Source organism: Ursus arctos, unplaced genomic scaffold, assembly GCF_023065955.2.
Source record: "Ursus arctos isolate Adak ecotype North America unplaced genomic scaffold, UrsArc2.0 scaffold_32, whole genome shotgun sequence".
Lineage (NCBI taxonomy): Eukaryota > Metazoa > Chordata > Mammalia > Carnivora > Ursidae > Ursus > Ursus arctos.
The window spans coordinates 10,683,072-10,700,981 of NW_026623008.1; the positions used below are offsets into that span (position 1 = coordinate 10,683,072).

Below are 17,910 nucleotides of genomic sequence, written 5' to 3' on the forward strand. Positions count from 1 at the left end.
TCGGCTCAGGTCATGATCTTAGGGTCCTGACATCGAGCCCCTGGTCAGGCTCCACGCTGAGCATGGAGTCTGCTTGAGAGTCTCTCTCCCTCTGCCCCTTCCCCCCACCGTGCACACACACATGTGCATGTGATCTCTCTCAAATAAATAAATAATAAAACTTCACTTCCACCCCACTCCTCTCTCACTATTAAATCGCTGTCCACTCTGAAAAGCATAGGGGACAAGTCAAGGGTACAAAGTTTGGTCCTGCCAGTGCCACGTGCCAGCATCTTGATGTTGGCTGAGGCACTTCATCTTAGCCATTTTTTTAAAAGATTTTATTTATTTATTTATTTATTTGAGCTAGCGAGCGAGAGAGGGAGTATGTGCACAATGGGGGGAGGGAGAGGGACAAGCAGACTGCACTGAGCGCAGAACCCGGCACAGGACTTGATCCCATGACCCTGAGATCAAGACCAGAGCCAACCAAGAGTCTGGCCCTCAACTGACGGAGCCACCCAGGTGCCCCCAGCTTAGCCATTTTTAATACTGTGGTAAAAGACACATAACCATTTACCATTTGAACCATTTTTAAGTGTGTGGATTAGCAGTGTTAAGTGTGTTCACGTTGTTGAATAACCAACCAGCACTTTTTCAGCTTGCAAAACTGAAACGCTGTACCCATTAAACCATCAAACAATTCCCAAATTCCCCTCCCTCCATCCCTGGCAGCCACCATCCTACTTTCTGTTTCTATGAGCTTGACAACGGTAGGTAATTCATATTAGTAGAATCAGACAGTGGTTGCCTGTGTATGACTGGCTTACTTCACTCGGCATAATGTCTTCACGGTTCATCCCAAGCTGTAGTATGCATCAGAATTCTCTTCCTTTTTAAGGCTGAATAATATTCCATTGTATGTACTTGGCACATTTTGCTTATCCACTCATCTACCAGTGGACCTGGGGTTATTTCCATGCTCCAGCTCGTGCACGTAATGCTGTGAACATGGGTGTACAAACATCTCTTCGAGCCCTTGCTTTCTGTTCTTTTGGATGTATACCCAAAAGTGGCCTTGCTGGATCCTCTGATAATTTCATTCTTAATTTTTTGAGGAACTGCCATACCGTCTTTCACGTCGAGCTGCACCTTTTCACATTCCCACCAGCGACTCGTGGGACAGCTCAGCAGAGTGGAGCTTGCACATTGAGCCTACCTCAACAATAGGGCTTCTGTCCTAACAGTAGCTTTTAGCAGTTTTCCAAGGAAGCGGGGGGTCTGGTGTTATAGGGCAGTCCCAGGAAGCACTCTCTTGGCCTAACATGTGGCCGGGGCTCACCCCATTTTATGGAGTCATTCAAAACTTCCTGCTTGCTTTGATTTCTTAATAATGGCCTGACAGCTACTGAGGAACTGAAAGTAAGGAGGCCTGGGAAAAGAAAAACAAAATGCAGCCCATAGAATTTCTCTCTTTGAGAGGTTATCAAGGGTTCATGGAGCACAGAGATCAATGGGAATGGTGATGACCTTGACATGAGTGGCCTTTCCCAAAGAACTGATGTATTTTAATATTGACAAAAAATGCTCTCTTTTTTAGACCAGATTGAGGTTTATAGGATATTGAGCAGCTAGTACATAGAGTTCCCATATACCCACCCCCATGCCCCAAACACACAGAGCTTCCCCTGTCGTTAACGTCTTGCTTTAACATGGGACATTTGTTACCGCTGAGGAACCAATATTGATATATTATTATTAACTAAAGTCCATAGTTTACATTAGGGCTTACTCCTCGCATTGCATATTCTGTGGGTTTTGGCAATTATATAATAAGTACACACCACTGCCATGTCATACAGAATAGTTTCACTGCCCTCAAATCCCTGTGCTCGCCCTATTCATCCCATCCCACATCCACCGCTCTGGACAGGATGAATCCATCCAACTGGAATTCCATTTAGAATTCCATTCCATTCCAGTTCCATCCAACTGGAAACCACTGATCTTTTTACTGTCGCTATAGTTTTCTTTTTTCGGAATTTCATATAGTTGAAATTGTACACTATGTAGCCCTTTCAGACTGGCTTCTTTCACTAAGCTACATGCATTTACATGGTTCCTCCATGGTTTTGTGACTTGATAGCTCATTTCTTTTTATCACTATTATTTTATTGGACGAATGTACCACAGTTTGCCTGTCCATTTACCTTTTAAAGGACATCTTGGGTTGGTTCCAGTTTGGGGCAATTATGAATAAGAATGCTATAAGCATGTATCCAAAATAAATGAGTCTTAAAACTCAACTGTAAGGAAACAGACAACACAGTTTACAAATGGACGAAAGATATGAATAGACACCTCACCAAAGAAGATATACAGATGGCAAATAAGCCTATGAGAAGATGCTAAACATCATATATCATAAGGAATTACAAATAAACATGGGCTATCTTGTCGTCTATTTAGATCTTCTTTGATTTCTTTCATCAAGGTTTTTATAGTTTTCTTCATATAGATCTTTACATATTTTGTTAGATTTATACCTAAGTCTGTCTGTCTGGTCTGTCTTTCTTTTCTGTTTTTTTGTTTTGTTTTGTTTTGTTTTTGGTGCTAACGTAAATGGTGTTGTGTTTTTAATTTCTAATTCCAGTTGTTCGTTGCTGGTTTATAGGAAAGCAGTCAATTTTTGTATATTAATTTTGTACCTTGCCACCCTCCTATAATTGCTTATCAGTTCTAGGAGTGTTTTTGTTGATTCTTTGGGATTTTCTGCATAGGCGATCATGTCCTCTGCAACCAGAGACAGTTTTATTTCTTCCTTCCCGATCTATGTACCTTTTATTTCCTTTTCTTGTCTGTCCTGGCTAGGACACCATACTGTGTTAAAAAGTAGTATGAGACTGGGGCGCCTGGGTGGCACAGCGGTTAAGCGTCTGCCTTCGGCTCAGGGTGTGATCCCGGCGTTCTGGGATCGAGCCCCACATCAGGCTCCTCTGCTATGAGCCTGCTTCTTCCTCTCCCACTCCCCCTGCTTGTGTTCCCTCTCTCGCTGGCTGTCTCTGTCTCTGTCAAATAAACAAATAAAATCTTGAAGAAAAAAAAAAGTAGTATGAGAGGGGGCATCTTTGTCTTGTTCCTGATCGTAATGGGAAAGTTCCTAGTTTCTCACTATTAAGTGTGATGTTAGCTTTAGGGTTTTTGTAGATGTTCTTTATCAGGTTGAGGAAGTTCCCTTCTAGTCCTAATTTGCCAACAATTTTGTGGTTTTGCTTTTTAATGATGACTAGGTGTTGAATTTTGTCAAATGCTCTTTCTTCATCTAATGATATGATCATGTGACTTTTCCTCCCTCAGCGGTTGAGGTGATAGATTACATTAATTGATTTTCAAGTGTTGACCCCGCCTCGCATACCTGCATACTTGCTCGTAGTGTATAATTCTTTGTATACATTGTTGGATTCGATTTGTTAATATTTTATTGAGGATTTTACATCGACGTTCATGAAAGTATTGGTCTGAAGTTTTCTCTTCTTGTAATATTTTTGTCTGGTTTTGGTATTAGGGTAATGTTGTCCAAATAGAATGAGTTAGGAAGTGTTCCTTCTGTTTCTATTTTCTGGAAGAGGTTGTAGAGAACTGGTATCATTTTTTCCTTAAGTGTTTGATGAAATTCACCAATGAACCCATCTGGGCCTGGTGCTTTCTGTTTTGGGAGGTTATCAATTATAGATACAAATTCTTTAATAGACATGGGTCTATATCTTGCTTTTCATTCTCTAATTTCCTAAGGTGGAAGCTTCTATTATTGATTCTAAGTCTTTCTTTTCTAATATATGCATTCTGTGCTATGAATTTCCTTCTCAGCGCTGCTTTCCTGTATCACACAAATTCTGATAAGTTGTATTTTCCTTTGCATGTACTTTCATTTCATTTAGGTAATTTTTTCTTTTTCTTATGACTTCTTCCTTGACCAACATGCTATTTAGCAGCAGGTTGTTTAATCTCCAAATACTTTGGAATTTTCAGCTGTCTTTCTGCTATTGATTCCTAGTTTGATTCTATCGCAGGCTGAGAGCATGCTTTGTATGATTTCTGTTCTTTTAAATTTGATGAGTTATGTTTTTTTTTTAAAGATTTTATTTATTTATTCGACAGAGATAGAGACAGCCAGCGAGAGAGGGAACACAAGCAGGGGGAGTGGGAGAGGAAGAAGCAGGCTCATAGCAGAGGAGCCTGATGTGGGGCTCGATCCCATAACGCTGGGATCATGCCCTGAGCCGAAGGCAGACGCTTAACCGCTGTGCCACCCAGGCGCCCCAGATGAGTTATGTTTTGTGGCTCAGAATGTGGTCTACCTTGATGAATGTTCTGCGTGAGCTTCAGAACAGCGTGCATTTTGTTGTTATTTGGTGAAGCAATCTATACATGTCAATTAGATCCAGTTGACTGATGCTGGTGTTCAGTTCAGCCTTATTCTTACTAATTTTCTGCCTGATGAATCTGTCCATTCCTGATACAGGGATGTTGAAGGCTCCAACGATCAGAATGGATTTGTCGGTTTCTCCTCAAACTCCTGTCACTTTCTGCCTCACTTATTCTGATGCTCTATCTTTAGGCACATGCAATTAAGGATTGTTTTGTCCTTTTGGAGAATTGACCCTTTTATCACCATATATAAAGCCTCTCTTGATCCCTGGTAATATTTCTTGCTCTGAAGTCTGTTCCATCTGAAATTAGTATAGTTCCTCCTGCTTTCATTTTGCATTTCAATATTTTGGGTACCCAAATGTATGATAAAAATTTGCAATGTGGGTAAGAACACAGACATTTGAATCAAGCAAATCTGAATACGAGCCAGGCTTGCCGAGCTGGGTGAATCTGGGCAAATTTAATCATTCCGTGCCTCAGTTTCCTTATCTAAAAAATGGAGAATGATCTCTTTGGGTTATTGTGTAGATGAAATGGGATAATGCAGTAGAGCACTTAGCCAATTTCCTGGCATGTAATGTTAAATTAATATATCCTATTAATACAAATTATTATATTACTGTATAATAATATAAGCTATATAATATAAGCTATTATTATATTATCAATACAAGCTATTGGTATTGTTGTATTATGGGACTTTACACTTTGTGTTTTATTATGGGACTTTATACTCTTCTAAGTACAAGTACTCTTTTTGTGAATGTCAGACGAGGCACTCCGAGAAGATAAATTCAGAAACTAATTGCAAAATCTCAGGCCAGGGTGGATGTCTAATAGGCACAGTGTCCTGAAAAGAGAAGGACTTCGTACGTGCCCGACAGCCACAGTCCAGAGCCCCAAGACCCAGGAAGGTAGTATTTCCTCCCAGGTGTGAACTTTGCTCAGTCTGCTGACCAAGGAGAAATTACTGAAGAGCCTTTCGCCCCCCATTGCCAACTCACAGACACACTGTCTGGGCTGGGGTCCCTTTCTTTTTGGAAATGTAGTCACACCCCGGCCCCCTATTGAAAAGCAGATCATCTCCGATTAGATAAATTCTGAGCAGCTTTTAAGAAGCAATAGAAATAACTAATCACATGGAAAAACCTTCATTGTACACATTTTACAGGTTTTGTAAAAGTAGTTTAAAAACTATGTTATGTGGTGTGATCTCAGTTTTGTTTAAACTTTTTAAAAAGATCGTAAGCATAGACAGAAGACTGGGAGGAATGAGCCACAGCGCTAACAGTGTCTGCCTCTGGGGGATGGGAGCCTAAGTGATCTTAATGTCTTCTTTGTGCTTTTCTCCAATTCTCATTTTCTGTAACATTTTTTAAAATGAATTAAACAAAAAATTAACAACAATCATTAGACACTCTCCCCTCCGTTAGCTCTATGTACCTTATTCCACACACTTGGTATTTTCCCTGCAGGAGAGTGGACAGCTGTCACTTGCCAACTGATGTTTCTAGTTTGTGTTTGGGGCCATTTTTGCTTTCTGTCCTGCCATTCTGGACAACCAAAAGTGTACCTATGTGGGGTCAGTGAAAGAGAAAGTGGCCAACTCCCTGGCCGGATATGTGCTCATTCAAACTCTGTGCCAGTCTGTGCTGCCTGATTCCCCACCCCACAACTTGGGCGCCTGCTCTGGGTCTGGAGTCAGAGAGCGCATACCCCAGCCCCATCACACACTTACCATGTGGCCTGGGCCAGGTCACTTAACTGCTCTGACTCTGAGTGTCATTTTTTTTTTTTTTTTTTTTTTTTTAGGAAGAGGGTGTTGTGGGGGTGGGGCAGAGGGAAAGGGAGAGAATAATCTTAAGCAGGCTCCACGCCCAGCCCAGAGCCCGAGCATCATCATTTTTAAATGAGGGTTGTAGGTTACCAGGTGGCCGGGCGAGGGGCTGAGCACGGTCCGGCACCAGGTGCTCACGAGCAGGTGTTAGGGGCCCCGGTCACAGCTGTCCTCCTTCTGCATTTCAGTCTGCTGACATCGACAACCATCACGCACTTATTGAATATAATGAGGCCGAGGACAGCTTTGTTCTCCAGGACTTCAATTCCCGAAACGGCACCTTCGTCAACGAGTGCCACATTCAGAATGTGGCCGTGAAGCTGCTGCCTGGAGACATCCTGAGATTTGGGTCCGGAGGGCTGACCTACGAACTGGTCATCGAAAACCCACACTCGGTGAGTCCAGGCCCCTGCAGGGTAGGGGGCCAGAGGTGCCGTGTCCTGTCCCCTTCTGTGCATCCAAAGAGTGGTGCTTGTCCACAGCACGACACTCGGATTTCACGTTGTGCACACAGTGACCTTGACCCACCGGACCTTGCAAGGTTCACACCAATCCAGGAGGGTCCTCGTGCAGTGTGCATCCTTGCGCCCTCTTCTGGGCATTTCCTGGAATGACATGTAAGAGTGGCACAGGAACCCAGAACCATAGCTTTCCTGAAAATGCAAAGCTTGGTTAGGGCAAGAGGAAAGCAGCATGTGCTTTTGAAAACTCGGAGATGGATGCTTTTTCTCAGGCAGATCAGCACTCTGCAGCTTCCTTGCTTTGTGACCTCAGCCAGGGTTCTGTATATGCGTGGCTCTCAGGCTTCCGGTGATGCGCGGCGTGGAGAGGATATCTATCTATAAAGCGTGAAAGTCAGTGTCCGCCTGGAGCGGAGACTCAGCACATGGCAGCTGTTCTCATACCCCCATCAGAAATGTCCTTGGGATCCTGACCTAAAACCTGGCCCCAGTTTAAGCAAAATGCAATACAAAACTTCCCCATTAAAGCTCCATCCCAAGGAGCACGCCGTTTATGGGGGAGGCAGACTGGGGGTAGGGGTGGGAGGGTAGGGGGAGGAAAGTTAGCAGCTCAGGCTTTGGTCAGAATCCCAGCTCTACCATTCTCATATGTGCTCCTGAGCAAGTCGCTGGACTCCCCCAGAACCTCCCGTTTCCTCCTCTACAAAATGGGGCCAATGACAGCAATGACCTTGCAGGCTCAGCTTGAGGGTGGAGAGAGATGGTTATAATTGTAAAACCAGCACCGTGCCCATTCACGGTGAGCGCACAATTAACATCTGTCGTGCGTGTCCCAGAGGGACGGCGTCCTGATCATACTCGCTGCCCCAAGAACGCAACATGGACTGAGGCCTCTGAGCTGAAAATCCTTTCTGGGACAAGGCTGGGTATAAATTAATAAAATGTGGAGGATCTAGACAGACTTCTGAGGTTTTGAGCCCACAGGCAGCCCTAATTGTGTACCCCAGGAAGACGGACGGCGTCCCTCAGGCTGCATGGGCCATGATGCCACGTCCGTCATGTTTGGCTTTGAAGATGTGGGGCAGGTTTTTCGGCTGCTGCTCAGCTGCCTTATCCTTCTTAGACCGTGAAAGTGTGTTTGCTCATGGAATGCACCAGGGTCCTGGGGTAGCGCTGAGGGGGCTCCTGACCCAGGTGTTGACCTGATCCCCCCACACTCACCCACATCAGACCCCGGTGGGGAGCAGACCAGCAGTGCAGGTTCCTGGCCTCATCCAGGCCCAAGGACTCATACTAAGGTAGCCAGAAAAAAACACAGAACCCCCAGTTAAATCTGAATTTCAGGTAAACAAATAATCTTTTAGTATGAGTATGTCCCAAATATTGATATCTCTTATGCTAAAAAAATTATTTGGTATTTGTCTGAAATTCAGAATTAATTGGATACCCTATATTTCATTTATATATATTTTTAATCTATGTATTTATTTATGTTAAATCTGATGACCCTACACAGCCTGCCTGGGAGCGGGGCCTCCATTGGGGAATACACATTCTCACAGGCTCTTTGGTGATTCTGATGTACCCCCAACGGAAGGGAAACCTAAATACGAATCCCTTATCTAGAGCATTTACAGATTTTTTTTAAGAACCAAAGAAAATGGAGTTTCAAACCCCAAAGCCTGTAAATCCAAGTTTGTGACGTTTGAGTCAATGTTTCTCAAACATGTCTGATTATAAGAACGTTTCTGGAATGTTCAACAAAATTACAGGTTCCCAGGCCCCCCTGCCCCCTGCCTGGGAAATTCTCATTTTGTGGCTTGCCAGCAGGGGAAAGGGCGACAAACAATGTCTGCATTTTTTTCATACGAAGATATTTATGGAAATATTATTTATAGGGGCACAAAAATTGAAACCTAAATATCCATCAAAAGGGGGCATTGTTGGAAAAAATCACGAGGAGTTCGTTTGTATATGGAAAACTGTGCTGCTTTTTTAAAAATAGCTTTATGGAGGGGCGCCCGGGTGGCTTAGCCAGTTCAGTGTCTGACTCTTGATCTCAGCTCAGGTCTTGATCTCCGGGTCGTGAGTTCAAGCCTCGCATTGGGCTCCAAGTTGGGCATAGAGCCTACTTAAAAAAAAAAAAAAAAGAAAAAAACCACAGCTTTATGGAGATCTGATTGACATACAAGCAGCTGCACGTGTTTAAAAGATACAGTCTGATGGGCTTTGACACACGTGTGTGCACCCAGATAACAATTGCCACAGTCAAGGCAGTAAACCTATTCATCGCCCCCAAAAGCTTCCTCATAACACAGCATTTGTTTGTTTGCCTGCTTTTAACAGCTTCCTTGAAGTATAATTTACATAACATAAACTTCATTCATTGTAAGCCTACAATTCAGCCCATTCAGCCCATTTTTGTATGTTTTTTTAAACATTTTATTTATTTATTTAAGAGAGAGAGAGTGAGAGAGAGCACAAGCTGGGGGAGAGGGAGAGCTGAGCAGGGGAGCCCGACCCAAGACTTGATGGGATCAAGACCCTGAGATCATGACCTGAGCTGAAGACAGACACTTAGCCGACTGAGCCACCCAAGCGCCCCCCATTTTTGTACGTTTACAGAGTTAGACATCACCACAACCTACTTTCAGAACATTTCCATCCATTTCTGTTACTCTCCAAAAAACCTTGGAGGTACTTAGGTTTTTTTGTGTGTTTTTAATTTTTAATTTTAAAGATAGTGGCCAAATACTGAAAACATTCACCATCGTAACTGTTTTTAAGTATAGAGTTGCAGAGCATTACATGCACATGGTTCTACAGCCGTCTCCAGAACTCTGTTCACCTTCCCAAACTCAAACTCTGTGCCCCTTAATTAAAAACTCCCTCCTCCTTCCGCCCCCAGCACCGTTCTTTCTGTCTCTCTGCATTTGACCACTCTGGGCACCTTGTGCAAGTGGAATCTTACAGTGTTTGTCCGTTGTGACTGTCTCACTTCACTTATGTAGGGCCAGGACCTCGAGGTACGCCCATGTTGTAGCAGGTGTCAGAATCCCCTTCCTTTTTAAAGCTGAGTAATAGTCCGTCGTGTGTCTACACCACACTTTGTTGAGGCGTTCATCCATCGATGACTGTTTCCAGCTTTTGGCTGTTGTGAATAAGGGTGTCATGCACACAGGTGTATAGGTAGGGAAGGGGTACCTCATTTCACGAGGTGCTTCTGATATCAGGTAAGTGTAAGAAACAGTGAGGAAGACCTCGAACCTTGACTAGAAAAGACGAGGACGCTTTGTAAAAAGAGAAATCTGTGGAGTAGCAGGAGTCGTGGATACGGACGACGCTGTGCTAAGCAGTTTGCCTGCTCTCCCTTATTTAACACCTACAATAACCTATGAGATGGGTTCTCCTGTCTCCATCTTACAGACAAGAAATCCAAAACTCAGAGAGGTTAAGTAACTTCCCCAGCGTCACACAGCTGGGCAATGCAGAATTAATCTCTATCCCCACTTGTGGGGAGCAGAGGGAAGAAAACCTTTCATCTAATGCCAGCTAGAGCAGGATCGCTGACTGGTTTTCAAAGAGAACAAAGCACACTTTTGTGGTCACTTGAACATACACATATTTTTAAAATTCTTATTTCTACAAGCATTTGCATCCCGCTTCATTCCCCTACATGACTGCAAGCAGCTGCACAAATGTTCCCCTGGCCTGTGCCCAGGGCGCTTACAGCAGCCTAAACTTTCCCAGGGAGCCACCTTCCCCCGCAGGACTCTCCCCTCCTCCATCGTCCCAAACGTGCTGTCTGCTCAGGGCATTCCTACATTGAGGGACTTTCCTGCAACCATCCTCTGAGCTGTTATTAATGGAGGGGTTCGCTGCAGGGCCTGAGTGAGGGCAGCCTCGTGGACTGGAAGGAGGGAAGGGAGGAAGGGAAGGGAAGGGAAGGAGGGAGGAAGGGAGGGAGGGAGGGAGGGAGGGAGGGAGGGAGGGAGGGAGCAGACAGAGGAGGTAATGAAGGGCATCTCTCATTAAATACTTTGAGGTCCAGCTTTTCTAAGAAATATGTGGCCATCTTGATTGCTGCATGCTCTTGTTTCTGACTGGTTTTTTGGCTCCCAGGTGTTTCTCCCTGAGGTAGAGTTCTCAAGGAGGATCGTCATGAAATCAAAAGGGTTGGACTTGGCCAGAGCTATTCCCTTCCTGACAAAGAGTTCCCAAAGGAAAACATTTGTTGCAGGCTCTGTGTGACCATACCCAGTCGGAAGGGATGTGACAGCCTTGTCTTGGGGATGGGGGTGGAGGGTGGTGGGAGGTCAGGGAGCCACCTGTGTTAGCAGATGTCACGGTGGGAAGTGTGCGTCCTGGTCAGGCTGCCTCGAGCACAGTCCCAGCCCCGTGCTTATGCTGTGGGCTTGTGCACAGGTCACCTCGCTCTCACAGCTCCGTTCCCACTGCTGGAAAGTTGGAGTACCGCATGAAGTGACTGTGGCATTAAGCGCATAATGTGTGTAAATCGCTTGGCCCTGTGTCCGGCCCCTCTGACAAGCTCATGGTAACTCTCAGCTTTAGAATCAAGCAAACAAGCATTCCTCTCGGAATGTTCCTTTAAACAGGAAACCTCCAAGACCTCCCCAACCATGTGCATATAAATTACCTGGGGGATGACATCCAAGATGAAAAAATATACCCCCAAAGCCCTCTTGGTTGACAAAATACATTGGCACCTGCCCCGGGGATATATCCGGGAATATGCTTTGTAAATCACAGCTCTTTCGCCAAAGTCTAACCTAGGGCCGCCATGTTGCACAACTCCAGGGTCCCCATTCACATTAGAGTCCGTGTGGAGGGCACCACCCCCCACCCCCCAGCTATGCAGGACATGACCTGCAGGGCCATTTGCAATGCCCCAAAGCAACCAGGTAAGTAATAACAGAGTTTCTGCTTCAGCACCAGGCGTGGGCAATAGAAGTCACACAGCCGGATGTGTCCGCCATATTGTGGGTTTTGTCTGTGGTTGCCTTTTTGAGTGCTTTCTGGTCTCCGGGAAGGGAGGTGTGGAAACAAGCTGTCCTATTCATGGTGGTGGTGTTCTGATAAAGCAGCTGGGCAAGGAAACCCACCTCGCCCAAATCTATAAATCGTATCTTTCTCTGTTCTGAAATATGGCAAGTCTAATGGAAATGCCCAGAAGGAAGAAAGGAAGCCGGGCACCCCAAGTGATGTGTAGAGGGGTTTCATGAACGGGTTGACAGCCCTTGGCAGCAGTTTTCCTCGCCCCGTGCATGGCCCCACCAGCAACTACCCCAGATCGGGCTCCGGGTTAACCTTGCCCACAGGGGCCAGCGGGGGGCCCCACAGAGGTAAACATGAGTACCCTTCCCTTTAGCTGCTGGGCCCTGCTCGCAGTCCAGCCGCACTCTCCCAAGGGACCTGGATATGTCCTTCATCCTTCCTACAACGCCATGACATCCTACCCGACACAAAGAGCAGTTCTGTCCGCCCCGCACCCCTTGCTGCTCACCGCTGCGATGGCGAAGCTTTGCAGATACAGTGAAGAAAGCAAATGCTTTAGAGTTCGATAGACCCAGGTTCAAATTCCAGCTACAACCTATGTCACCTCTCTAAGCTTTAGTTTCCAGTTTCTGCCAAGCAGATACGCATTAATCACAGGTCCGCCTTCTCCCCTCAGAGTTTCTGGAGAGGTCATTGGGACCACCCTATCGTTGAGGAAATGGCGCTCAAAATCTCCTGCGACTTCCTCAAGGTTCTGTACTGGTTACAGCCAACGCTGGGATTGCAAGGCCGCTCTCCCGAGTCCCTGGGCGTCTAGAGGCTTTTCCTAACGGGGTGGGGGGGACCTGGAGCCCCATGGTGCTGTGAGAACTCAGGCAGGTCCTTCACTGCGGGCGGTCAAGGCATGTCCTGGGGGCCCCAGGCTAACTTCAGTTGCACCTGCTGATGGGGAAGGTTTTTCATGGCAGTAAAAACAAAAGCCACCAACAGTAGAAGAAAACGCTACTGCGCTTATTTGCCTCCGCTAGCTTTTTCCCCGGGGCTACTGCGGCGGCTCCAGGGCAAATCCGGTCACGCCCTTTCTTTTTGCTCTTTGCTGATGACAGTCCTGTCTGCTGGCTAAGGTCCAGCGCGCGTATCACATACCAGAAGTCCTCTAAGCGTGGTCTGTGCACCATCTCATTCCCTTCTCACCAGCTGAGAAGCAGCTGTTACCATCCTGATTTTTCAGACAAGGCCCAAAAGGAGCACATTGGTCAAGTTCCCACGGACTCACGGACAAAGAGGGAGCAGCACCCGATTCCGTGTGATGCCGAGTCCCATGCTCCTACCCAGCGGCTGGCACACTACAGCCCACAGGCCAAATCCGGGCCGTCGCCCATGTTTGTAAATAAAGTTTTATGGGAAGCCAGCCGTCCTGTTTCACGTAGGTATGGCCTCCGTCTGCTCTCCTGCTTCGGCGGCTCAGGTAGCTGGGCGGAGCCTACGGCACGCGAAGCTGGAAACATCTACTGTCTAGCTCTGCAGAAAACATTGACCAGCCTCTGTTATAACCCCACGCGCCACCCACTCTCCTCTTTTACTTAGTTTTCTGAAAGAAGAGCTGAAAATGGAGGTGAGGACAGGTGAGGACAGGGAGAGGGAGCTGGCCCAGCCCGAGCCCTACCGTGTTCCAGGACCTGTGCTGCTTACTTGCTTTTACTTGGTTAACTGAGGAATAAGAAAAAATAGGCAAGCTAAAAAAATAGATTTGAACAGTCTTTTCACCACATCTCTTGTGAAAAAGCTGGAAATACGTGGTTCTAAATATGTAGATACATATATATATATATATATATGCATTTGCACATGTCGTAATCACTGCGATATGTCTGATAAATTGGCTAGGCGTTAATATATACACAACAGATGCATATCATACATTCTACTGTTTTTTTCAGTTGGAAAGTTCTCTTTTAAAACTTTGGAATGTTCTTCCTCGTATGACTTTTGAAAAGGATATTTGAGATTCGTAGTCTGAAGTCTGTTGCAGCTAGAGAACTGTTTATTTGTTCAAAGTTTCTCTGTATAACGTTTCACCACTGGTCTTATGGTTGGTTCCTTGGTCTTAAATCACTTCTTCTCTGGGCCGCTGCTTTACTTTTACAAGTTAAAAGATAAATGTGGTGCATGTTTACAGTTTGGCGGGTTGTATTTGAGTATATCATAACCTGCCTAACACCTCTCATTCTGACTACATCCTGATGCTTGTGCTAAAGTCTCAATAAGCATATTTTCTAGGAAATTTTATTGTTTGCAAGGGTTAGAAACCCAACTCAAACTAGCCTAAGGCGGGGGGGAGGGGAGGAGCTCATGTAACTTCAAAGGCCAAAAGTACCAGCTTCAGGCACAGCTGGATCCGGGTGCCCAAACAATGGTCAGGAATCTGTCTTATCTCTGTTAGCTTCAAAATCTCAGGCAGTCCCTTGCCTTACCTGTAGTGAGATGGCCACCAGTAGCCCCAGCACCCTCCAAATTTAGCAGCTCCAAGAAGAGAAGAAATTTCTTAATTAGCTTTGACTTGGACCATGTGCCTATCCCTGAACCTATCACTGAGGCCAGAGACATGGAATGCTCTGATTGCCAGGCCTGGGTCATGGTCTCTCCCCTGGAGCAGAAGGGACCAACCCACCATAATTATATGGACTCAAAACTGGGGGGCGGGAGGGAGGAAGCTGTCTGCTCCACAAAAGTTCAGGTGCTCATCCAGAAGATGCAGAAATGGATGCAGGGTAGGCAAAACAAACAAAGAAACCCCAGATGTGCACGACATTAGAAAACATTCCCACTGCCTCACCCGAACCTTCCTAACAGGATTGAGAGTAGGAATTTAGGGGAAGAGGGAAGAAAAGGAGACATCATCCACTTTTCCAAAAGTCCCAAGCCAATCCCCAAGGAAGCAGAGTCGTCTGTTCCTCCCCTCTGGTGAATGGGTGTGATGAGAAGCGCCTGGAGTCAGGGGCTTGTTGGTGCATCCTTGGGAAGGGTGGCATTTCCGTCTCCATGGTGCCTTTGCACAGATTCCATTCTTGAGCAGATACGGCTTTGCCTGTACCCAGGCCTGAGGGGCCAGCGACCAAATGGACCAGAGAGCTCTTCAGAACAGACCTTCTGCTAGGCAAGTCTGTCATCCCCAACCTGATCACGTAGTTGTGCTTTTACGACTCCTGTGGGGACCTACTGCCGTGATGAGGCACCCTGAGACCAGGCGTTTCTGGTCAGAGATTTTCTGAGGCCAGTGGAGTGGAGGGCCTGGCAGCACACGGCCTCAGGTAGGTGTCCTCAGCAAAAACTCACACAGAAGGACCCTTGAGGTCTGTGTTGTCATCAGACGTCCACAGGCCTCCCAGATGACATCGGAGGGCAGGGCGGGGATGCAGAGGGAAGAGCACAGGTGAAGCCTTAGCTCCTTGGCAAAACAACCCAGCGCAGGAACCAAGGGACCCACCGGGGCTGCTTGCAGTGTCATCTGGCAGCTCACAGTCTGGGATCACAGGAGAACCACGTTGCTGCTTCTCTTTTCCTAACTTAGTGGGAAAGCATTCATTCTTTCATCCCTTCAGTCTCTCAATCTGGCAAGAATGACCTGAAGTAGACTTCATCTAGGGGTAGAAAAGGCTATTTGCAAAAATCTGGGTGTTTTCTCATTAGGCTCTATTTCCCGTTTTGTGGACTGACCAGGAAGCCAATTAGAACTTCTAAGGGAAAACTCTAGGCTGGTAGACTTACAGACAATGGGGAAATTCGATGGGCCAGATCTCCTTGTTAACCCAGCTGGTAAAAATCCAAATGAACGACTCTTCTGAACCCCTCAAACAGATCTCCTTTCTGAAACTCCAAAATTTATATATAACGTGTCAGGTCCCTGTTCCAAATATATATTCCTGATTTCTCACACTGAAAATCTTGGACACAATTTCTCCTTTTTGGGGGGACTTAGAATTATTACCCCGCTTGGAGTTAGTGCAACACCCCGGGAGCTACTGAGGTAGAGAAAGCGGTTGGCACCGGTGCCAAATAGCGCCCCCTGCTGGCTGTTTGCGCTAATGTCTGTATTTTCTGGTCTATCCCGTGAGCCTCCTTGCTGTGGTCACCTTCACCCCTTCCAGCCATTACAGTTGTGTAGCTACAAGAGTAAAGTTTAGCAAACTTTACTTAGCAAACTTCTGGGGCTGGAAGCAGTCCCAGAGAACTCTCCCATCATTAAGCTACATTAGTAGTTACATAAGGATTTTGTAGTTTTCTCCTGGTAACTCAAAGCTTCTTTCCCCCCTTAAGTAAATAACGTTTTCCTTTTGGAATAATTTCTAGATTTATGTAAAAGTTGTAATGATAGTACAGAGAGTTCTTGTATACCTCTCCCTCCACTTCCCCCATTTTAAGCATTTTACATTACCACAGTACAGTCTTCTAAACCAAGACACCAACATTGGCCCATGATTATTACCTGAACTTCAGGCTCCAGGACCCAACACAGGACACCACGCTGCCTTTTGTCACTATGTCTTCTTAACCTCCTCTGGTCTGTGACAGTTTCTTGGTCTGTCTTTCATGACCTCGAGGGTCTTAAGGAGTACTGACCAGGTGTCATTTTCCAGGATACTTGATTGGATTGGATTGTGTTCATATCTGATTTGCCTGATCGTTTTCTTTTATTCGACTGGGGTTATGGTTTTCGGAAAACATGCCACAAAGATGGAGTGTCCTTGTCACGTATCAGGGGGGACCCAATATTCACATGACATCCCTGGGGATGTTAACTTCTTCACTTGGCTAAGCTGGTCTTTGCCAGGTTTCTCCACTAGAAAGTTACTACTTTTCCCCTTTCATACTCTAGTGTCTGGAAGCGGGTCATAAGCATAGCCCACCCCCACAGGAAGGGGCAGACAGTGGGAATTAAGCTCCACCTCCCAGGAGGGGGCCTATCTACATATGCTAAATCCTTCTGTAAGGAAGTTTGTCTCTTCTTTCCTATTTATGTATTTCCTGAATCATGTATTTATATCAGTGTGAACTGGTTATATACATGAACAAAGTGTATACTTTGGGTGATGGTCCAGTCCTACATCGTCTGTCTTGTTGCTCGAATAACTCCAGGCTTGGCCACTGCGGGCTCTTTGAGGTTGGTTGGTGTCCCTTGACAGGTCCCCACCCTTGACTTTGGAGGATCTCCTTAGTTTCTGCAATTACAAGATGTGCCAGGCTTGTAGTGTATTTTCCCCGCCCCACCCCCAGAATCCCAGGCACGGTGCGGGGTGCTGGGCACAGCCATGCTTCGCTGGAAAATGCTTCCCAGCGGCTCTCTGGAAAAAGTGAAGTATGCGTATAGAGCATAAAGTTTACTGATGGAAAGAATGTGTAACATTCTCTACAGATAATAACAAAATATACACTGCTCTTTATCGTAAGCTGCGTACAGCCAGTCGACTCACAGAGCACTTTCACTGACTGGCTGAATGCTCACACCCGCAGCCAACTTACCTTCACGACTGACGAGAAAGCGGGTTCCCAACCTGAACGTGGGTGGATATCCTTGTTTGCATCCCCGAGTAAGACAAAAGTGAAACAAGGAAGATGTATGCTGGGTCTTCACGTGTTTATCAATGACCTCTTTGCTGTGCCAGAGAATAGATTTCGAATACTTCCTGAAGAACTATTTCGTCAGTTTTACATGCTACTCGTAATCTAATGGCTCTAGACACAACATGCTTTTGTATAATTTATACTGTTAACATTTTCTCCAGACCTTCCTTACGTGTAGACGATCAGCAAAACAAAAAAGATCGAGCTTTGATTTACAGTGTTCCCTGATTTCTGGGGTGTAAATACTTCCGCCAAGGCCAATGTCAAGTGACCAGTGAGACATTACTGAATACAGAGATGCAGAGAGACGAGCAGTATTACACACATACGTAGAGTCAAATAACCTCAAGAGTACGGATAATAATAAAATATAGTAAAATAATTAGGAAGGGTGAGTTTTAGCTATCTTTTACCTTTGTTTCTAATATCATTTAATTGTATGTTTGTATAATTTGATTTTTATTAATGGCTGTGTTTATCAACCAGCTCAAGAAATTCCTGGGCACGTAGTAACTGGCTCTCATGAACCGGCAGCGGCTGGCCCCAGCACACCTCTGGTACAGA

The 17,910-nt window shown here is 45.7% G+C and overlaps 1 protein-coding gene across 1 annotated transcript in view; it reads left to right on the top strand.

Annotated features, from left to right (window-relative positions):
• The window catches only part of FHAD1 (forkhead associated phosphopeptide binding domain 1), a 125,276-nt gene that overhangs the window by 15,104 nt on the left and 92,262 nt on the right, over positions 1–17,910 (top strand). The window contains exon 3 of the mRNA XM_044391403.3: positions 6,436–6,642. Within this exon, the coding sequence (XP_044247338.2) occupies positions 6,436–6,642 (207 nt within the window). The remainder of the gene's footprint in view (positions 1–6,435; positions 6,643–17,910) is intronic.